The sequence below is a fragment of the Uloborus diversus genome, chromosome 9, assembly GCF_026930045.1.
Source record: "Uloborus diversus isolate 005 chromosome 9, Udiv.v.3.1, whole genome shotgun sequence".
NCBI classification, from domain to species: Eukaryota; Metazoa; Arthropoda; class Arachnida; order Araneae; family Uloboridae; genus Uloborus; species Uloborus diversus.
The window spans coordinates 114,671,656-114,696,090 of record NC_072739.1 but is presented as its reverse complement, the minus strand read 5'-3'; the positions used below and the strand labels follow the sequence as shown (position 1 = coordinate 114,696,090).

Sequence of the window (24,435 nt, the reverse complement as noted above, 5' to 3'; positions counted from 1 at the left end):
GTTCAGCCAATCATGAATCATATGCTTATGTGTTTCAAATTTTTGATTAACTAAGAGATCTTGAAACTCTTTGAAAAAAAAGTTTTTTTTCTCAAAAAATATGAAAATAATTACAGTAATGAATAATGGTATTAAATTATACATATTATTCAAAAGTTTAGGATATTCAAAATATATAGGTAATAATAGCTTGGATTAAAATCGACTCAGTCGACGTCCATATCCTCTTTCAAATCACTTTCCGTGAATTCACAGGTAACAAAACAGGACATTAGATAACAGAAGAGAAACAAAATATTTTGGAGGACTGTTATAAGAGATATGACTAGGATTGCCAGATTTAAGAACAGTAAATACGGGACAGGCTTCTAAAAATGAAAGGGAGGGGGGGATATTTTTGAGATTGAGTACAATTACTGGTTATGGTGTATTTTTAAAGGGTGATAAACAACCATGTTTCTATAGCTTTCGGAAGATTCCTCTCAGTATGTTTATAGATGAGCACAATTTTGGAGGAACTCTATCTCAGAGAATAAAGCAAGCAATAGAATGATGTTCATTGCTCAGATCGACATTGATAGGAACGGGTGCTACTTAGTTTTTTACTTGCGTTTGCTATAACGGTAGTAGAGAAAAGGAGCAATCGAAAAATTTTCTTGTTAAATGTGACTACTTTATCTGAAATAGTAATGCAAGGATTCGTGGAGCAAAACTTGTTTTTTTATGCCACACCTGCCCCATTGGGAAAATCTGAATGAGTAAGCCTCATGGTCTACCGCCAAAACAAAAACATACAAGCCAAATCAAAACGATAAGAATTTTTGCATTTGCTGCCACCTGATTTTCTTTTTGCCCTTTATTTTACATGTTTTGTTATTTTTCCCCCTTAAAATGATGTCTCATTTTGTAAAATACTGTTATTAGCCAGAATACGGGACTTTAGCAGTCCCGTATGGATGTTCCCCGGGACGCGGGACATTTTTTCAAAATTCGGGGCTGTCCCTTGAAATCCGGGACGTCTGGCAACCCTGAATATGACATCTAAGTCGTTTAAAAATACTCTTAAGTAGGCTAAAGAGAAGCTGCTGCGGATGAATGTTTGAAAAATTCTGAAAGGGAGAAAATAGTACAGAATAAATAAAAATTACGACCACAGGAAAAAGGAGAAACAAACAATCACTACCAGACGCTCGGGAAAAAAAAAGGATCATTTCAAAGCGAAGTTGACCGCGGAAAAGGTTTGAAAGGAAGAACAAATCCCGGCCAAGGGCTTCTAGGAAACAAAGCAACTACGTTTGCAAGCAAATGGTTGCATGCTAGCTATGAATCTTACAAACAATCAAGAAATAAAAATGAAGCAAGTACTTTCCCGTTACAGATAAAACAGCATATAAAAAGATTGACATTTGAGCTTTTTTTTAGTAATAAAACTGATTGTAGTACGTAGTTTTATACTTCAAGAAATATAACAACAACGCATTTCAAATGATCTTCAAATGATGAAACGCACTCGCTGCCGTTATTTAGATACTATATACAACTTAAATTTTCAGTCCATTCTACGACAATGAAATGGGCCAGCAGAAAAACTAGTTTAGACTAAGCAAAATGTTAGACTTTCTCATTTTAATGTTAAATTTTATGCAAACTGCGATAATTTTGCGAAAAGGACAAATAATTGTGTCACGCCCACGACTCTTTTTCTTGTTGAAAAAAGAAAAAAAAAAAGTGAAAAATAAACAGAAAATTTTAAAGTTTTGAGAAACTGTTTGCTCACACTTTGTAGTCAACACGAAAATATAAACCAATTTGAATTAACCCAAGATAAACCAATTTGAATTAATAGCTTATTTTCTATAGGTTCGCGTTTCGGGAAACAAGCAAGTTCTAAAGAAAATTTTGGAAGTTTTTGATACTTCTAATCCAGCTTAAACAAAGCCATTTTGTATGCAAACAAAACCTACCTCAATTCAAAAAGATTTGAGAAAAGTTTGTCCAGCCAATTATTTGAAGAGTAAAAAGGCAATTTAATGTTTTTACGATTTCGATATCAAGGGGAGGGGGGGAGCAGCAGATAAGACGGAATAAACAAAATTAATTAACTTTTGTATTGTATGCTACACACGAGCAAAAAGTGAGGTATGAATTTATGCATCAATTCGAAAAATATGCACTAAATCTAGAATCATTCATTTTGCGTTGGGGGGGGGGGAGAAAAAAGTTTGCATCATCTTCAGTATAACTATTTGGTCTCGCTACATATTATGTATTCCCACTACAAAAGGTTTATCACCAGTTTCGCTGACATATCAAATTTTCTACCCCTTTTAATATTATCAAAAAGTATAACTGAAAAACAGGAAAGAGAGAGGGGGGGGGGGTCGTGTCGGCGAAACTGGGGAGACGCCCTATAAAATTGTCCAACATTATATTCCAACAATAATTCTTGACCTACAACTGTAATATAAAACATTTAAATTTTTTTTTTTGAGCGACACTTCACAGACTACGCATTATTTTACAATAGAAAAGTGTTTCAGACTCAACTGCGACATTTTTTTTTTTCAACGGATTTGATGTGTTTCTGGGAAAATATCTCCATGAGCATGTTTACAGATTATAATTCATGTCTGGATACGCCATTTATCAAAATGAGCGGAGTAGAAATCATTCTGTGTCTACGTTACATCGAGGAAAGTAGAAATGGAGCCTAGTAAAATCACACGTCAAAACAAAAATGTACACTTCGTTAATTTTAGAACAAAAATTTTGCATTTCTTATATTTTCACATAGTTCTCTTACATATCAATATGCATTTTTCTTGCAAACTTTTTATCGTCGGGGTGAAAATTCTTTTGTGCTACACGCTACACACATAATGATAAATAAATGAAACAAAACTGTAGCGTGGCTTTGGTAACTTGATCTTGTACGAGTTCATTTATGTTTTTTGGGTTAAAACAAGGGAAATTATCGCTGTTGGCAAAGCAAACCAGTTGCTTCACCCCTATTTTAACACAAATAGAATCGTTGAGGCCAGTAATTTTCAACCTGTGATCCTAGAGCAATTTTCATGTAGTCATAAAAATGATATAGCTAGTGAAAACTAATTCATATCATTTTTATTGTTGTAATTAAATTAATGAAAGAAAACTTTTGAATTCATCTCATTTCACCTAATATTAGTTGTTGTGAAAATATTATTTCTGTCGCATACCGCCCGTTAGGATTCGGAAAGGGGTTCCAAGTGGCCCTTACTTGTGAAAAGGTGGAGAACCACTGGTTTAAACTTCAAACCATCGGAAGTCAACTTATCAGAGCCAGGACAATTTATAAGAGATGGACTTAAAATAAAACTGCTCTTTTCAACACATCCTTGATCGATCATCTTTAAGCCATGAAAAGTTAGTAAATGTAACTTCAGGGTTTAGCTAATAACATGGTCTAAAAAAAAGGTAAGTTCGGAAGAAACTTTCGGTAGAACAATAGGAAATGCTGCAATTTCAATCAACAGATTCAAGGAACTAGCTCGAAAAGGAACCAAATGTCGCTCAGACTTACAAAGTTCCGAAAATAGTAAAAAAAAAAAAAAAATAGCACCGGTTTATCGATTTTCGTGACTAGTGAAGCGGTTTTTAAGTGCTGCTAAATCAGAAGGGATGTTATTACATTTTTGCTTCACTTCTTCATTTCGTCTTTTCCTTAAGGGAAATGCAATTCAGACAAATAAAGAAGTGTAAGAATTTTCCAAGTGTGGGAAACGATTTTGACCGAAAACAAAGATTGTCCCTTTCTTACTTCTAATACACAGAAGTTGTGGATACGTGAAAATTTTCGAATTTCTAATTTTGACAAATTTGTACGTTTTAAGGTGTGCTGAGTTCATTTTGACCATTTTTGGAAAATGTCCGTCGTGTGCCTGTAGGTATGTGAGCGGTTTTTTGTGGTCGCTATAGAAGCAAAAACTACTTTATGAAATAGAATGAAACTTGGTACACATTATGAGCTTCTATGCGAATGGTGCACATTAGTTTTTGGTGCCAATTCCTCAAACGGGGGTTGAGCAATCGAATGTTTTTTCTTGTTACTTGTGATTACTGTATCTCGAGAGAACGGAATCAAACAAAAATTGATCGACAGGCCTACACCTTTCCTCATTCAAGAGCTGATTCGACTTAGGCACCAATAGCTCAAAATGCAATCAAACGTTGAACGTTTCTCTTGTTCATTGCGTGCGCTAGACCTGAAAAAGCAATGCTACGTTTTAGATGAAATTTGGAATGAATGTGCAACCACATGGCATCAGGAGCTGATACAATTTTTGGTGTTAATCGATCCAGGGAAGGGGGGCTGATTTTTGGGTTTATCCTCACCCCAGTTTCACCGACATTTCAAATTCCCTCCCCCCCCCCAATCAAAAGCTATGATTGAAAATGAAAAACGGGGGAGGGGGGATGAAATGTCGGCGAAACTGGGGTTGTACAGATGTTTGAAATCATTGGCTCGAATAAAAATTGCTCAAAGAATACAACAATGTAAAAGTTAAATCATACTACAATGTCGCCTGCTCGAGAAAGCCTTTCAGACGATTTAATTGTTGAAAAATAATGATTATTTTTATGATTATTTCCGATTATTAATGATCCGATTATTTTAATGATTATTTCCGATTATTAATCGGAAAAATCGCAACAATTTAAATTTTTTGTTTGTTTAATAAATAAAATGTTTGTATTCAAAATAAGCAAAACTTTTGAAATGATTTTGAATTTTCGTTCTTCGAGAGTTCATTCCGATAAATCGGGACGGTCGTCAAATTTTTTAAGTGGGAAATTTTATTTTGGAAACCATGCTGTTATATAGTAAAACACAATGCAGAAATATTTTCCTATTCATTCTTAAAGTATGCAAATGAAAAATATTCTTCGCACAAGTACTAGTGCCAAGAAATGAAAGACAATGAATTAAGATCGAAAATTTCCCAATAATCGAAATCTTCCTCTTTCGCGAACAGAATATTTACTGTGATAGCGATTGCATAAGTGGTTACACGTTAGATCCATTAATTAATAGATATGGATGAAAGCTTCGTAATGATCACAACCAATTTAAACGGTACTTTTGATGCGAAATATAGAGCTGTCGCTGTCACGCGTGGGACAAAATGTATGATTTTCTGTGGAATGGCCCACTGCAAGCGCGCCCAATATGTGGGGGAGGGGGAGGCAAGTGGGGCCTCAAGCCCCCCCCCCCCGCCTTTAGAATTTAGAACTTTCTTGCGTTTAGTACTTTTTTCTTTGCAAAAATGTAAAAACATTTCTTTTTCAGCTGATGAATAAGTTGTTAAAAATGTCAAATTTTAATAACTCTAATCTGCTATGAAATCAGTTTCCAAGGGAAAAAATATCCTGCTAAACCAAGGGGAAAATATTTAAGCCTTCCCCCTTACAATTTTGCATATGGGCGCCCTTGGCCTACTGTTTGTTCTTTTTGAAACTAACAATACAAAATTTTTGTTGGAAAGCAATGCACATACGTAATTAATAAATTTGCAATAACAGATGCGAATTATTTTACATTACTAGAATCAAGAACTCTAGTGCGAATATTCAAACGTGTGTCTTACCCGTGACAAGTAGACTTCATCCAAAAAAAAAAAAAAAAAAAATTAAAAAAGAAATTGGCAAAAAAAAAAAAAAAAAAAAATCTAGACAAATCACACGAGCCAAGTATTCCAAGGTCAACAAAATTTTAACTTTCAGCCCACGAAAAGTAAATCCAAATTGTCCCACGCGTGACCGTGGAATCTCCTTATAGTATGTACGGGGACAAAGGGACTGTCCCGTTCAAATCGGGGGCGTATGGTTTGGTAACCTTGTCAAAAAGTGACATAGCAAGCGACTCTAGCCTAAATATTATAGTATTCCAATAAAAAGGAGTGTTTCATCCCCCCTCCCCCTACAGAAGACTGTGCAACTGAAGCATCAAAAAAAAAAAAAAAAACTAATATGAAACTGTAGACAGATCCGGGTAATAAAATAAAATTCATTACTAGTCCAAATCTAAGGCAAAAGAAAAAGGTGAACAATGAACGGCAAGTTGATGTCCGGAAGTGATGGAGTTGGCAGATAACGAGACCTTTCTGCAACACTGAAACAAATGCGGGCGAAATTGTGAGCGAAGCCAAAATCGATATATAGAGGGGGGAAAAAAACTTAATTTTTATGATGCATCAGCCAAGGCCAAAGCAGTCATGCGTTGAAGAGATTGATCTTTTTTAACCTATTAACCGTTTGTTTTGATCACGTAAGAAACATAAATGAGGAAATGATTAGTAACAATTTGCTGCTTATTAGACATTCGTACAAACGATAGTTACTTGTTACTCTGCCAGCAGATTTCTATAAACATTTCGGGTACCCAATCCACAATACAGCAGCGTTTCTCAAAGTGGATTCTCGGAACCCTTTTGGATTCTGCAAAACATTCCTAGGGTTTCCAAAGAAATGAAAGATATTTCAGTATCACTCCAATTATCCGAACTTCTACTATCCGAATCGCTTTCAGCATTGCGATTCGCAAGATAATGATTCTGTCTACGCGCTATTCCCTCAGCGAAACTAGTAACAGTTTACTATGACTTACAAACTCAGATATTCAGCAAGCAATGACTTTCATTCTTAGTAAGGTGTGTACATACTGTACCAATGTACAGTACTTGCAAGTACGCTCAACAAGAAAAAGTGTTGCCTTTTCATTTGATTCATTAAAAACTCTTTCTTTAAAAAGTTTTTCTCTCCCATTTTCAATACGCATTCAATAATTAAAATTGCCCCCTTTTTTGGCCGAATTCCAATTATCCGAATTTTTGATTATCCAAATGGAGTCCGGTCCCAATTGATTCGGATAGTTTGAGTGCTTACTGGCTTGATGGCACTAGTTCTTCAAGTAGCACAAAAAAAAAAAAAAAAAAAGAAAAGAAAAAGAAATTGGGGTTTTATTCAAGCATTTTATACTCATTAAATGCGAATACATTTCGGCAGTTATTTAAGCATATAACAGCTTATAGGCAATTCCACGGTGTCGGACGTAAAAATTGCACGAAATTTACTTTAAAAAACCAACACATTTTATCGGTTACCAATTTTGAAACAGATCAAAATATATTTTTAAATACTAAATAATGTATGTAGAATTGTTAAGCATAAAAAGAATTTCTGATAAAAAAATTTTAGTTTAAGAAAAAAAAATATTTAGCTCATGGTGTCGGATGTATGAGCTGAATCTCAAAAATGAGACTAGCAAGACTAAAATCTAAGATTCAGATCAATCGTTTAATCTGCAACATTGTAACTACTTTTATGTCCAAGAGCAATGATGAAATATTGATAACTCATACATATTTTTTTAATTTTTAGAGGTATTAAGTGTCAAAATAGGGAATTTAGTTTATTGGTGTCGGACGTAAAAACTTGATGTCGGACGTAATATGTACAAAATTACCATTGTGTCGGACGTAAACATAAGTGTTTAAAACCTATTTAAATTACTTTTGATTTAGCTTTTAAACCTTGAGTAATATGTTAATGACAATAAATGAGATGTTTAGATAATTACAACATTATCTATCAAATTTTTTTTCGTATAAATGTTAATAATCACCCACTTCTAATTGGGATAGGTGGAAAAAAATTCTTAAAAATATTTTCTTTTACGTATAGAAGATTTTATCTTCCTCTTTTAGCCTTCTAAAGTGCCCTTCTGCCTATACATCACAGATGCTTTAACTCGGGAATGCATCCTAGGTAATGAACAGACTCATAGTTAATCGCATCCCAGTTATGTATTTTAAGTTGTGCAACGATTTCCATACCTTCAAATTCATCCAATGCATCACTGTCAGATAATTCTTCTTTAAATAGAATAAAATCTAAAGTGTTTTCGAGGAAAAAGTGTGAGACAGTAATCCCATTCAATGAAATTGCTTTGACACAGTGCATGCAGTGAATACTAAGCATTTTCTCTAATACTGGTGAAATGTTGCTGAATTATGCATGATCTCTTCTGATGATATGTATACTTAATATACACTTCTGATTAATGAAGAAGCCACTGATGCATAATTCTTGCGACATACTGATCAACACTATTCCAGCTTTTCTAGTACAATAGATCTGTTTGCAGGGGTGGTCTGGTTTGGTTGAGCAACTCCCCCCCCCCCCCCAATCTTCCTGTCATTTTACTTCTAGCTTTTAAATTATGCGGACACCTTTTTTTTTTTCATCTCACCAACTATGCTGTCTACAGCTCCTTTCCCAGGGAACACTGCAAAGAAATTCCAGGTTCATTTTAAGTTGAATTTCTGTTAAAAAAATGCAAATTTTTGTTTACAGGCGTCTTTGCTTAAATTGTGAGCTGGGTTCATCTGAGAAAACTTGTATATTTTTAGTGCTTGGGTATTTGATTTTAAGATATTCCAAAAGGTAACTTACAAATTTATGCATGGCGAGTTTAGTATGATCCAAAGTGGCAAAAATTACAGCAAGAATTTGAGAGATTTCTTTGAAAATCCACGCATGGGATGTGAAGATGGTAGCTTGGGCATGTGCCCAGTTTGCCAGATTAGATTTCGTTCTGCTGTAAAATTGCCGCATTTTGAGATGCTTAAAATAAAGAAAAAACTATTTTATAAGTTCAGTGCTTCTAGAAAAAAAAATATTAAGTAAAAAATTGAACCAGTTGGGATTAATGAATTTCCAGCTTCATGGTTTAGAAAAAATGTAATTAAGAATAACCATTAATAAAGACATTTTGATGACTAAAATATAAAGAAAAGTTATTATTGTTGTCCTCTATCCCTTCTATTTTAAATCAGAGAAATTCTGTAATCAGAACGAGATAATAATTTTTAAAATCTTGGTGGTCGGACGTAATGTGGATCGGAAATAATTTTTTAACACTGTCATATTGCATGCCCCCCGTAATATTACTTAATATGCCGCCGCATTACGTTAATTTTAGCTGCTGTAATTAATCCTCCAATATTATACATGCGAGAGTGTAGTTGTTACGCTTTCACGCCTCAACTACCAAACTGATCATCCCGAAATGTTGCAAGGATGAATTTCTGACATAAGAGGCAAGAGCACTATAGTTATCAGATCTCATTTAAATACGAAAATATAGTCAGAAATCCTGTCAAATATGAAAAAATTCGCCTAAATTTGAAAGGAAGTGCAGGAGCTGAACTCCTGTGAGCGCACATGCAAATTAAGTCAATGCTCCCAAGCCGCTCATGATGTCCGCTGAACCGCGGGCCGGTGCACCTGCAAGCCCCCCCCCCCCTTTTTTTTTATTTGCACCCTGGAACCTGTGTGCCTTCAGTTTTTTTTTTTTTTTCCTGCGCCCTCAAATCACTAAGCTTTTCTTTCTATACTAGAAAATCGCCCGTCATGTTATGACGGGTGAAAATTGCTTCTACATTTGAACGAAGTCATTGCTTGTTCGGTGATATTTCGGTAGTTGAAATTGTATCCCTAACGCCACTGGATGAACCCTAAACTCCAATAGGTAGCGTTCATTGTTGACCATTTTTTCGATTCACGGTAGTTGAAATTGTAACCCTAACGCCACTGGATGAACCCTAAACTCCAATAGGTAGCGTTCATTGTTGACCATTTTTTCGATTCCTCATTCCCCTGAAATGATAGTCTTACCAGTAAAACAGTAAAGTTACCGGATCATCGAGCTCAGCCTTGTCACAATAAAGCCTTTCCCTGCATGTTAAACATTACCAAAACATATTATCAAATTATCATTCTGTGGCGCGAGTTTCATTGTTGAAACACGCAGGTTACTCGATCATCGGCTATTATATATATGAAGATAATGTTTTTTAATGCCCTCGAACCTGTGCGGCTATTTTTCTTTGTCTCAAACTGATGCCCTTGCTTTTTTTTTTCCGCCCTCGAACCTGTGCACCTTCGATAGCCCTTTTTTTCTGGCGCCCTCGAACATGTGCGCCCTCTTGAGGGACCCATTGCCCCGCTGGACATAGAGTACCTTTCATCCAGAGAAAAACTATTCCAATTTAAAAAATAAAAAATCTTAAGTTTGAGAGTATCTCGTCAAAGAAATCTCATACTTGTTCGATTTTTGCAGTACATTTAAAGCCCTTAAAAAGTTACACAAGATGAGCTTCACTCGAAGTTCGTCAAAAAATTAGAACACTACTAATCATTCTTTTACAGTAATTTTCATATTCTCAATGTCGTTTAGCGTAAGTTTTAATGAAAATACACACACACGTGTTTGACACACATGTGTGACACAACCAACTTGCATATTTTAATTTGTGATTTACAAAGGAAATGTTTGCTTGGATAAAGATAATTTTCAAATGATGGCTTTGCAAAGCAAATGCCGCAATTTCGAGGGTGCCGCACGAACGTAGGAACCACGAAGCGACTTTCAAAAAATGCACATGATAAATGTTTTGCTTTATGATAATGATACACGATAGACAAAGGGGTCCCAAATGCATTGCCACGGGTTGCACCTGTAAACCCGTCTCTGGATTTAAGTTTTAAAAAGGTTTTAATGATCACATTCTTTGACATAGAAAAGCCAGCTTGCGAAAACTATCAGTTACAAAAATAGTAAAAAATTTCTTTCGGCAGGAAAAACAGTTGGCAAATGCAAAAAAAAAAAAAAAAAAAAAAAAAAAAAAAAAAAAAAAAAAAAAAAATATATATATATATATATATATATATATATATATATATATATAAATGATCCGAAAATGAATGATAAAGATAAAAAAGCAAAGATTCAAAGCATTTTCATATTAGGTCAAACTTCACCCTGCTTCCGGCTGCAAACAACCTGAAAAGCGAGTTTATTTATTGCTTTCCAAAAAAAAAAAAAAAGCATATCGTTGCTTCTAAATCGATTCAACCAGATATTCTGAGTATGCTATCTCTGAATACATAAAAAATATGAAGTACATCCTAAAAATTCTATGTAAAAACACTTATTTTCGCGAAAATGAGGATCTGCGATTTTGCGTGGCTTAAATTTTCGCGATTACGACGAGCTCGCGAAAATAATGCTTTAACACAGGGTGCCCACCTAGATGGGAGGGGGCATCATGGCGCAAACTGCGCCATTGAAAATTTTAGGAGGGTTATTTTTAGGGTTATTTTCTTCCTTTAGGGGAGGGGGTCTCGCTGGGGGGGGGGGTAGACCCTTTCTCTGGAGAAGGGAAGTTACCCATGTCGAGCAGTACTAAATTTGGAAACATACACAAATGAAAACCACATTTGATTGAAGTCATGAATCCAATTTCCCGAAATAGTTTGACAATATTTCATTCTAACTACGATTAAATTAATACAATCGTCACAAACTGAAACATTACAACAATCTTTAAAAATAAAACTCTGCTCAGGTAAAAAACTTATTAGAGGAAAGTCACACACAGGAAAATTAGTAAAAGTCAAGATATAGAAAATGTTCAATTATAAAACTTGCTTAAGAAGCAATATCTACGTTTCTTATTAATTCATATTTATGAATTTTTGACTGCTAATAGTCTGGGACGCCAAAAGTTCAAAGTGGGTGGGGGGGGGGGGATTATAAATTTTACCGAATGACAAAATACTTGCATGCAAACGTTTTGATATTTAACGAAAAGAGACATCAGACATCCTTACAAAATAATATTGTATTGTTGTTTCCGAATTTGTAGAGCAGTCAGTCTTTTTTTTTTTTGCTGAATAAGGAATATTTAAGGAGGTCACAATGACCTACCGTGACCTCTCTGATCCCATCGGGAGCCCCTGCCTCTGCCAATCATATCAGGTTATTTTGTACAAGAAATATTCACTGTAGACTACTACACACACTTGCATTGCATACAAGTTGCTAATTAAGAAAAGTTCCAGCGGAGATTGACTGAACCTGCCTTGCGCCTTCACTAATATCTTCAAAAATTATCCAAACTTTTATGAAACGTCAACTTCCAAGAGTTTCCGACAACGAAACCCTCCCATAACGTCACCGAAAATGATCTTCAAATGCGTATTTAGAACGTAAATATCAAAAAAAAAAATCCCTATTTCTTTCCCTGACATCACCGAAAATGGCCAACAATTTAAGTTACAGAACCTCAACTTGCAAACATCTGTGCAGGAGTGCCTCGTCCCCCCCCTTCTCCCCCCGCTCCCGGCATACGGTCTAAAAGTTAAAAAAAATTCCGGAGGAGAGTCCTCAAACTTCTTCACCCAGCACCATAAAATACATCAGAGCTCCTACAAATGCAGATTTAGAGTTTTATCTTCGAAAATTGTACTGAGGAATGCTATCAAACTCCCTACTTCTACATCATAAAAGGTGGTCTAAAATCTTGTTTTTAGGACCTCAGTGTTCAAAAATTTAACCCCCTCTGAAGAGCGTCTCCTCCCCCCCCCCCCAGCACCATTCCGACTTCAGCCCTTGTCCAACATCATTATAATCATCTAAAATTTTGTTTTAATAACTTCCGTATCTAATGCGGATTTCCGTCTTCAATTTCGAAAATTTTATGGGGAGGGAGGGGGGGAGAATGGCGAAACTTCATCTTTTTCTAAAACGTCATAAAAGATGTTTACCTTTTTTTTTTACGGTCTTCAATTTCAAAAAATTTCCACGCTAGAGTCACCGATCGCCCCTGCATAAAAACAAAGATCATCTAAAATTACGCTTAAAGATTTTCAATTTCCGAAAACTTCCGTGCCAGCGCTCCTGACTTCCGTCCTCCCACAGCATTATTTAAGATCGTCAAAAATTTCGTTTTTTAAACTTTAATTGCAAAGGGGGAAGGGGGAGAGTCCCCGAATGTCGAACTCATTCCTTCCTCTATCATCATCAAAGATGACCTGCCAATTGAGTAAGTACGAATTCAATTTCGGAAACTTTCCAGGACAGTTCTGAATCCCGATACTTCCAGTTACATCGCCGTAGATGACATAAAATTGCTTTTCCAAAGAGTAAATTTCGAAAAAAATTTCGGCCCGGAACCCGTTTTTCGAACATTATCGAAGGGAAATAAAGAAAATAACCCATCCCCCATTATGTCAAACAAGGGGGGGGGGGGGGCAAAGTCCTCACTTGTCTCCAGATCCCCAGACGGTGCTACGCCTCTGGGAAAAGGCGGCGGGAGGGAGGGAAACGACTTTGATCGAGTTCTGAGATTTGAGTTACTAATAAAGCTTCTCCAATGTCATTAGTGCTCAACCTACGGCCCGTGCAGCCGATCTATGTGGCTCGTTGTTTTGTTGAACGTTACAAATCCAGGGGTGCAAGTGGACCACCCACCCCTAAAAACTCTTCAAATATGCATACGAAAGTCATTAAAATCATTGAGAAAAATTTTAAATTCTTTTTTTTTTTTAAATAATTTTTCAACTTTAAAATGAGTTGTCAGCCCAAAAATTTCGTAAACGGCAACCCAAAATTTTCGGATCACAAACACTCCAGTACAAATTGAAAAACACGACTAATGGCTATGTTACCAATTTGGAGCCAAATATTCACAAATTGACTTCTGAAAAACATATGCTTTAAAAAAAAGAATAGTGATAAGAACAATTATTGGTTGTTTTTTTTTCCCCATGTTATTTAGAATTTTTTAAAAAAAGTATTTTCAAATTTTATGAGTTCTGGCCCGCAGGAATCATTTTAATATGAGGTACAGCCCTCGGGTAGAAAAAGGTTGGGCACCACTGTGTTATGTGTTGAATATAGACCAAATGAAAGAAAATTGAAATGAAGAGGAAAGAATCAATAAACAGAAGAGAAGATCAAATGTGGGATAGAATCAATTTATCTTACAAAAAAAAAAAAAAAAAAAAAAAATCAACGTCTAGTATTCCAGCCCCTACTTTCGACCCCGCCGGAATACAAAATCGCATCTCAGTATTGGCTGCGGAACTCAAGCCAACCGTAACAGGTTGTTGGCCTTCATTGTCTGCTCTTCCTACCAGAGACAGCTGCAGATTTTTGCTTTCCAACGTAGGAGCTTTTGATGAGAGCAAAACCCTTCCCCTCTTCCAGAGACGAGACAATTGTTGCTCTCCTCCGATCATTCCGTCAACCCAAAAAAAAAATCAAGGACACTAATTTTTAAGTGCTGTTTATTTAAATTTCTAGAGGACAAAAAAGACGAAGTTTCAATCTTGGAAACTAAATTTTCAAAAAGACAAAATTTTCAAAGAAAAAAAAAGGGAAGACTTACTTGATACTTTTTTTTTTATTAGAGCTCCTGTTACAGGGGCTAAACTAAAAATATTGTGTCCAAGTGATTAAATGTGTACGCATCAGGGTTATGAGTGAAATGAGTTTTGTTTGGTTAAAAGAACAAGCAGAAAAAGTGGTTGATTACTTCAATGGGGGGGGGGGGGATTGCGGCATTGGTAAATTTGAGTGGTAAGGGGAAGAGAGGGGGGTAACAAGAAATATGACTTCAGGCATTTTTTTTTACATGAATAGGCTCATAAAATTGCGTGACATGTGACGGGGGGGGGGGGGGGGGGGGAGGGGGTAGAAAGTTGAAAAAAGTAAAATCAATTATATACAGCTCCTCTATTTTCAATACACATATATATATTTTTCAATACTTTGCCCTCCACCCCCCCCCCCTTCATCTTGCTTTTACATGCATCCAAATCAATGAAGATTTTAACCAGATTGGTCATTCATTCATTCAGTTCTCCATTAGGAAGAAATTAATGTAAATGCGTTTTTGCACACTTTTGTTCAAAGAAGTCCCTTATTTACATCTCCAACCTACCTTTTTCTATAATTTTGTACAATGCACACTTTTTATAATATCTGACAAATAGATGCATGATTTAAAACTACATGTAGCTCTATGGAAAGTAGAAGTATCAAAGCAGTAGCTTGGTACAAATAGAGAGTAAGGTTAAAATTATTCTTGAAAAACCCCCGGAAAAGCACGGGTATTTGTTCAAAAACTCATGTGGGCTGGGCTTTTTCAGAAAGAAACCCCAGTTTTTTTCTAAACCCTGGACATAAAACATTCAGCAACAACTAGAAGCCTACATAGACCTCCATGCCCCATAAGAAAAATTGTTTTTTAATTCAAACATAGCATTTTTTTTTTCAGAGCAGAGCATGCGCCATCATACCTCTTGTACCATCCAATGCTGCAGGGTTTGCAGGGGTGCTTGGCAACAACACAAATGCTTTTTTTTCAGAATAAATCAGGGTTTTCGCTACGGTCTCGCTTTTATGCTCAAAAAAGAGAAAATGATACCGATACACAATCTGAATGAGCAAGAAAGCATGGCCATAGAACTTTATTATTTTTTTATAAATCTTAGTCAACATGTTTCAACAACCAATAAGTTTAACAATACTTCCTAAAAATGCATATATTTCCTCCCACAAAATGCATTATTGGTTGCGAATTAAACTTGTGTCCTCTCAATGCTGAGTATGATTCTAAATTTTTTTATTTCTAATTTTAAAGTAATATTAGCTACTGGGTATTAATTTCTCTAAAGCTGTCATAGCTGAATTTTGAATTTTGCTTTCAACTGAAGATGAAACACATAGAGTCAGTGAAAAAGATATGCAAACTTATTAACCTTTGACAGTTTAGCATTTTACCTTTTCCTCAATTTTAGCTACTAAAGAACATTTAAACTCAGCTTAAACCCTGGAATAAATGCTTTTAGTCGATTAGCATATCGTGAAATATGCAACGATGAGACAAAACTTAATATCCATGGATTATTTGCCAAAAATATTATTGGGCCAAATAATCGGGTTATAGAATATAGACCTACAATTGGAGTGGGAAAAAAAATACATACACAGGCGAAAAATAGCCAGTTAATTACTTTTCAATGCTTAAATCTACTTTCAACAGGCATAAAGTAATAGCTGCAAGCGTTTTATGGGGGTCAGCAGTGGCGTAGCTAGGGAGGGGCAGAGGGGGAGGTCCGCCCCGAGCGGCAATTTTTGAGGGGCAGCAATTTCACACTTTTGATGAGAAAAAATTTAACACGTTTTTCTAATAAGGAAATCTTGCTTTTGATCTGGAGACAAAAAAGAAAAAAAAGGTCTTTGAATTGTAAGGGTTTAGTATGACTATGATAATAAAATTACTCTAATGCAAAACACTTTTTTTTTTTTTGTGGACATCTCAGCACAGGTTTTTTTTTCTCTTCCTTCGTCTGAAGCTAGAGACTGAGGGAGGTGGTAGTGTAAAGTCAAGGGACCATGTTTTTTTTTCTTTTTGCTGTTAAGGTTAACTATGACTGAGGAAACAATAAATTTCATAACCTTTCGTTTGATGAAGCTACCACTTGATTTTAAGCAAGTTCCTAGGAAACTACCGTATTTAAAAAAGTTTTTCTTAAAGGAAAGTGACAACAAGAGTAAAAGGAGAGAGGTCTCAAATGGTGGGTGATTTCTTGCTCATTTTAAGAGCATTATCTGGTTCAAAAATTGCTTTGATTGGTCATTGATTACAAAATTTTCACTAAAACAGAATGAATTTTATGTCCATTTCATTTAAAAAAATTACTCACAACTAGAATAATAATTGCTTGTACTACTGTATTATATCAACTAATTCCTTTATACAGTGAGTTTCACATTTACTCATTCATTTTAAGGAAAGCTTTTTAATTAGTAAAATGATCTCTAGGCAAAGCCTTTCACATTTTGAGCTCTATTGGTGAAAAAGAGAATCATCCAAATTTGGTAATATAGTAGTACCGGATCTAGGGAAAGGGAGGGGGGAGTCTTGCTTGTACCCTGGGCGGCAACTTCGGAGTTTGTAAACATTATATGAGTCACTCAAGCATCACGTATCCAAAAGAGAGTTATAACTTGCTTTGAGAAACCAAATTGACCCCAAATTTGTGCTTTTAAAACTTTAAGTTAGGAAAATTTCCCTGCCCTTTATGCTTCTTCCTACTGTCATACAGCTTAAAAAGGATATTCAGGACTTTCGTGCATTGTTAAACCCTCAATAAATGTCAAATTTTTCGGGAAGACCATCCGAATCCTCCTATGTCTCAACGTCACCAAACAGTCCAAACGTGCAGTTTTAGGCCTTAAGTCTTGAAAGATTTCCAAGGGATAACACCCACCCCATCCCTTCACACCTCATCTTTTAGCCTAATATTGCTATTTGAGTTTTTATAACTTGAATGCCAACAAATTCCTGAGAGCAGTCAAGCCCTGATTTTTCCTGTATAATGATTAATGATAGTCTAAACTGTGTATTTAGGTCATCAACTTTGAACTTTAAAATCCCCATCTCACCCAATGTCTCCCAAAAATAGCTTAAAGTTGGGTCTTTGAAGCTTAAACTTTAGAAAAATTGTAAGGTAGGGACCACAGACAAAGATGTGCACGAAATCACAGTTGGCTCCAAATTTCGTTTTTAGAAAAAACGTCAAACAACGGCTGAAGTGGCATTTTCAGTACATCAAGTTTCAAGGGGAGACGGAAAAACCATCCGACTTCCCAACATTTTTGGAAACTTATGCCATCAAAGATAGCCTACAGTTGGGTTTTTGAAACTCTGGCATCGAAAAATTTTCAGAGAGCTCCTGAACGTTCCCTATTCTTTTTAATCTCATCGAAGATAGACTAAAATTGATTTCAAGTTTGAAAATATCTCGGGTTGGAAAATCCAGCCTTTGTTGGTTGTTAGAGGAGACCCTTACACCACTACATACACTCTACATTTACGTGTTTTTCAGCTTTGTTGAAAAACTTTCCGGACAACGCCCCTGAACCTTCCCCAATATCTTCACGTATCCAAAGATAGCCTGAAATAGCTTTTTCAACACTTCAGTTTTGGAAAATTTCCTTCAGAAGTCCCGACTCCCTAATGTCACCGAAGAATACATAAAACTAATTTTAATTTTGAAAAAAAAAAAAAAAAAAAACCTGGAGGGAGCTCCAAGCATCTTTTCTATAAGCACTACAAAAAATTGCTTAAAATTCCAAATTTTGACTTAACTTTTGGAATGGTTCGGTGGGGCTCTGAATTCCTTTTTTTTCTTCTGCAAGAAAAATAAGGGGAAAAAAAGTTTATTAAAATCTATTTCTCATCAAAAAGGGCGGCAGAAAGTATAGCTACGCCACTGGGGGGGGGGGGGGGGGGGGTCAGTATCATAAAAATTGATTAAAATATTTGTTTAGGCTATCAAAGAAGACTTACCTAATATGAGGTATTCCAACACCACCTTGGAGAATTTTATATAATTTACTTTCATACAATAGTTGTGGATGACGAGCTTTAGTAGATTCCAATTTAACTGCAACTTCCTAAAACAAAAAAGCACATTCAAATGTTTTTTCCCTCAAATTACATTACTGCGACAAGCTAAACTGATTTCAAGTCAAACCATTTGTAAAATTGTGATGACATTTTGTTCAATTTTAAACTCTCTTATGAAAGAACACAACCCCCCTTTATATACAGTTGACGCTCTAATTTACATACACTCACAATTTCATGAACAGTTAACCAGTACCAAAATGTCTTATTTGAAACAATACCAATTGTTTAAAGGAGCACTTCTCAACGTGTCAAACAGCTTGTAAACTTGAGTGTCGACTGTTTATATCTGTACCTCAGAACCAGATTGACCTACGTTCAAAAATTGTGATTTTCCGTTTATTAGTGCATTGTTTGTAGAAGCCTATTCTGCCACCAACTAAGTGAACATAATTCTTTTAAAAAATCGTTTTCAATTTTTTAACAGGGTTTTGCATACGCGAGAAAAAAGTTTTTCCTCTTTTCTGTAAAATGACTAGAATGTGATTTACATCCTTCTGGCTCTGAGGTTCTGATATGTCCCATCAAGATCAAATCAACTGCGCAATAATGTATTCATTCAGGGGTCGATCCAGCGCCAAATTGGGGCCGCTTTGCGGCCCTTTCACAAAATTCCGCATGGCAAAAGCGGCCCCATTCACAAAATTCCGCGTTGTAATAGCAGCCCCTTCACAAAAATTTATAAAAAGGCAGCCTTTTCACAATATTTTTTAACCGCAAATGTGTACGTATCTACGCGGGAGCCTCTTCCACCTTCCCCCATCTTATCTTTTTGCTTGCTGCGTGAGGTGTTTTTGCTTGAGAGCGTCAGAGGGGGGACGGGAGAGGGACACTTGTGATGGGTAGCTTGTTTTCAGGAAAATCTTAAATTTTACTTTGATCACGCAATATATATTTAGTATTAATTTGTGTTGAGTTTCAAAATCCAATTCTAAAATAACTTTACTTAAAATAAAATTATTTTACATGCTGTTTTTATATTTTTATTTGTTTTGAAGATCTTGATTTCCTTACATCGGCCATGGTAAACGAATTTTTTGCATTTTTGATGTTTACTGTACCTTGTTAAGAGGCAAACAAATAAAATGTCTTATATATTTATTAACATCATTAAATTGCAAAGTTTTAAACAAAATACCTACTCTGTAAGAACGTCAAAAGTCAAAAAATTAAACGCTGAATGCTGGTGCAGTATTATTTTGGGTTTTAATTACTTTTAAGTTTTTCAAACACATACATGGAATCTTTAATGAGTATTTCACTTCTGTGTTAAGAAATATGTGATATCTTTGAGTCTGTTCATATTGTATTTATTAGGAGTTATCATTACGTTCAGCAGCATGTGCAATTTTCATTGCTCTTAAAGTATTTGAGAGGGGCAAACAGGAAATCTGTTGTGAGACTTTCACCTTAAGAAAGTGTGCCTTGCATATGTATATTTGTAAAAAGCAATAAATGTAATGTATGTGTCAAATTACGAATAAAATGTTAAGGGTCTTACTTCCCCCCTCCCCCAGCGCATTTTCTCTTGACAGCTTTCAGGTATTCAAGAACTTGCAATCACCCCTGAAACCTGTCTAGGGCTTTTCTATAACGATACGACAGCTAAAAATGCTTTAATATAATCTTTTCCAAGAAAAAAATCACAAGAAGGTCTTTTTTACAAAAATAACGAAATTTCACAAAAATATTTTGCCTTTTCACAAAATGGGGACCCAAAAAATAAAACCTGGATCGACCCCTGTGCCTGTATAACCAACTATATACAAAACAATAAATTTTTCTCTAAAATTTGTATTTTGATCGCATATTTATTATTGTGTGAAACAACTCAGCAAGCTAATATGATATTCACATATAAAAAGCCATTCTACAATAAGTAAAAAGCTTAACTGGTTACAAAAAAAAAAAAAAAAAAAGAAAAAGAAAAAAAAAAGCAAACATCTTCTTCAATTATGGCATTGAAAAGAAAGATTCTTTGGTTCATGATATGTTTCTTTCATAATTTCATTAAGTCTTTCAGTAAAAAATATTATAAACTGTGTAATACATATGTTATCAGTTTTACCAATTATTTCATATTTAGATTCAAAAAAAAAAATTCTCACTCACTTTTTGCATTTTTTTGTAAAATACCCATTTTTTGGGTATTTACCCAGCCCTTGGGTAAATACCCAAAAAATATTTACCTACCCGCTGGGTATTTACTCGATCCACATCACTACTTTTGACTGAAGGAAACAACCCCATATTGATGTAATTTTTCTTTAATTCAATGGATTTTTTTTTAAATTTTTAGCACAGGCATTGCTGTGCGGGTACTGCTAGTTAAATATAAAACTCATTGTTACGAAAATTCATTGCCTTACAACAGCAATATTAAACGTAATCATAATGAAAATTTTGAATCAAGGCTTCTCCGGAGCAAACATGAGTTTTAAGTCATTTAAACTTCTCGAAACTCGACTTTTGGCACACTTCGGGAAGTAGAGAGCTTTTTTTTCTCTCTCTTTTTGTTTGTGTGTACTATTTAATTAAATAAAGTGCACGGTTTTTTTAGTGATCTTTATTTTTGTTAGTTCATGTTTTGGAAATTCTTCAAATTTTTCAATTCATGCTTTCGTTTCTAAATGAATACTTGTTCGTTCTTTATACCTATTGCTATTTTACTTCTATGGGTAAGGAAGAAGCTCGATTTTTAATCACGTCAACGCAGTATGTTTTATGTTCTTTTAGTTAAAACAGAAACGAAACGAACAGTAGCGATTGTTTCTCACAATTATTATTGACTCAGGCAATGCCAGGTATTTTTGCTAGTTTGTGTTATAAAGAAATTTTAAGAGAGTTATTGTACAAAAGACCAATAAAAACTATGACAAATGTAGGTAGGTAAATGCTGGTTGAGAGATCAAAAATGTAAGGGAGTGTACGAAATTGTACAATAATTGAAACTTCGAATAGTGACAACCTTGTGATTGGACCACTTTTGCTTGGGCAACCCTATACCATCAGTTTTGTATTTTACCTAATTTTTTTATATAACTTATGTAGAAACTCAATGGGGGTAAATTACTTTTTTTTTTTTTTTGCACCTTTTAGCTCTTGTCAACACTGATTAGGTACCAGAAAAAAGCAGGCAACCTTCCCTTGACGTTTTCTTTGCAACTTTTATTCTTCATTTATCACAACAATTTTTGGAAACTCAATGAGCGTAACTTACTCATTTTTGGGCACCTCTTAGCCCCCCCCCCCCCCCCCGGCAACCTTGATTAGTTCACACGCAATAGGTAGGTAACCTTACTTAAGCGTTTTGTTTACAACTTTCACTCTTTATTTATGATAATATTTGAAACTCAATGAGTAAATTATTCATTTTTGGGTACTTTTTAGCCTCTGGCAACCCTGATACGAGATCGGAAAAAGGTAGACAACCAAAAGGTACTTTAGAGTTTTATTTAGAGCTTTTACTCTTTGCTTATGACATCACTTTCCGGAAACTCGATGAGGAGTAAATTATCTCCCTCTTTGGGCACCTTTTAGCCTCTGACAACCCTGATTAGGAACCCCAAAAAGGTATGCAACCTTACTTAAGCGTTATATTTCTATCATTTACTCTACATTTATGATAACAATTTTCGGTAACTCGTTGTGGGTAATTACTTATTTTTAAGCATATTTCAACCTCTGGCAAACTTGATAAGTTCACGTGAAAGAGGTATAAATTCTTACTTTTACATTTAATTTACAACTTTAACGCTTCATCTACAGTAACAATTTCTGGAAACTCGATGAGGGTAGGTCAAGCCTAGTAGGATCTTGGTCTATCACCTTAAATTTATTTTTCAGGGCTTGAATTTGGAATTGGTTCCGGGGGCGAGCTTCCGAGAACTCCTCCCTCTAACATCAGTGAAAGTCAACCAAAATTACATTTTTGTAGCCTCAATTGGGAAAGATTGCTGGTCCCCTTAACGTTACCAAAGATAAGGAGATCCTACCAAGGGGCTACCATATGAGCACCTTACCAAGAGTGCCCATATAGGGGGCAAGTGGGGGCCCAAGACGCCCCTTTAAAATTAGAACTTCCTTGCATTTAGTACTTTTTCTTGGCAAAAATTAAAAAAACATTTCTTCTCCAGGCTATTGTGAATTAGTTATTAAAAATATCAAATTTTAATAACTCTAATCAGTACTGAAATCGGTTTCTATAGGGAAAATCTCCTGCTAAACCATGGAGAAGATATATGAGCCCCACTTAAAATTTTGCATATGGGCGCCCTTATAGTCTACAATAGTGTTTTGAGAATTTCAATTTCAAAAACTTTCCGGGGACTAGTGATGTGGATTGGGTAAATACCCAGTGTGTAGGTAAATATTTTTTGGGTATTTACCCGGGGGTAAATACCCAAAAACTGGGTATTTTACAAAAAAAAAAAAATGCAAAATGCGAATTTTTTTTTAAAATCTAAATATGAAATAATTGGTAAAACTGATACATACATATTACACAGTTTAGAATATTTTTTATTCAAAGACTTGATGAAATTATAAAAGAAACATATCTAGTGAGCTAAAAAATCTCTCTTTTCAATGTCATAATTTGAGAACATGTTTGCGTTTTTCTGTAACCAGTTTAGCTTTCTACTTTTTGTAGAATGCTTTTTATATCTGAAATTTGGCTATCAACATTGATTAGGCATATCCAACAGATTTAATGTGAATATCATATTAGATTGCTAAGTTGTTTCACACAATAATTCTTTAAATATGCGATCAAAATACAATTTTTGGGCAAATTGTTTTGTATATGGTTGGTTATACAAGGTATATTCTGAAAGTAATGCAATGGTTTTTTCCAGGCGGCTTTTATCGGTCGGAGTATATTCGAACTATTTGGTTTAGGTGAGGGGGACTTTAAGGTATTCTGGAAAACCAGCCTCAGGGTTCTCCGAGCTGTGGAAGTGGCTGGACGTAAGTTAATTTTAACGTCTGCGCATCAACCGTTTGAGAGTGGAAATGGTACGCGATTAAGTTTTGTTGCTTAACCAGCAAAATCTCTTGAGGAGACAAACAAAATGATTCGTTAAGCTTACGGGGACTCTTCTCTGTCCTATTCACAAGTTTTGAGGTGGTTAAAGAGCTCTAAAGTGGACTGGGAAGAGGTTCAAGATGAACAACACTCTGGGCGGCCGTCAACCAGCAATACTGACAACGATGTCGCTCATGTTCCTCAACCGTTAGACTTTGACCCTCTATTGACTATCAAGATGGTTGCAAATGAACTGAACATGTTGTCTACTTCTGTATTTTGCATTACTCAAGATTTAGTGATGAGAAAAGTGTGAGGCAAGTTCAGGGTTCGCAGATATATATCATGATAGATATCACGATATATATCCTATATTTATTTTGAAAATATCAGGATATTTTGATATTTTCGATATTTATTTTTTCAACTACGGTATTTTCAATTTAAAAAGTATATTAATCATAGAAATATTGTTCATTTATTATTAAAAATAACCAAAAAGTTATTTACTATATATACTACTGTGTACTATAATATTTTTATGATGTATTAATGCATGATTAAGCAATATAAAGTTCCTTTTTTACATGTATTTTATATTTATAAAATTATTAGTAATGTAACAATTTTAATTATTAAAAGTGCCTAATTAAATGTTAAACATTGCTCAGAAAAAAGTAAAATGTCTTATGACTGTGCACCGACTAATGCATATTATTTATTTCTGAACCATATAACTGTAAAAGTAGCTAACAGAAGAAAAATGAGTAAAATAGCTATCGCTAATTTAACGCCATTATTATTGATACAAATGTAAAATGAAATATTAGATATGAATAATGAAAGAAACCTTAATTTTAAGTCAACATATTGTAATTATAATATAAGAAAAAAAAAACATGATTTGAGGATGCATTTACTATTCTGAAGACTTTAGTTTGTGCTAATTGAAAATATTGGATATTTTCGAACCCTAGGCAAGTTTGTGCCCAAGCACCTTGTTATAATGCGCTGCGAATCCGAGAGTTCCTGGCTAAACAC

At 34.9% G+C, this 24,435-nt stretch overlaps 1 protein-coding gene across 1 annotated transcript in view; it reads right to left on the bottom strand.

Annotated features, from left to right (window-relative positions):
* The window catches only part of LOC129230720 (casein kinase I-like), a 79,020-nt gene that overhangs the window by 44,076 nt on the left and 10,509 nt on the right, over positions 1–24,435 (bottom strand). Inside the window, 1 exon segment of the mRNA XM_054865140.1 lies at positions 18,249–18,355. Within this exon segment, the coding sequence (XP_054721115.1) occupies positions 18,249–18,355 (107 nt within the window).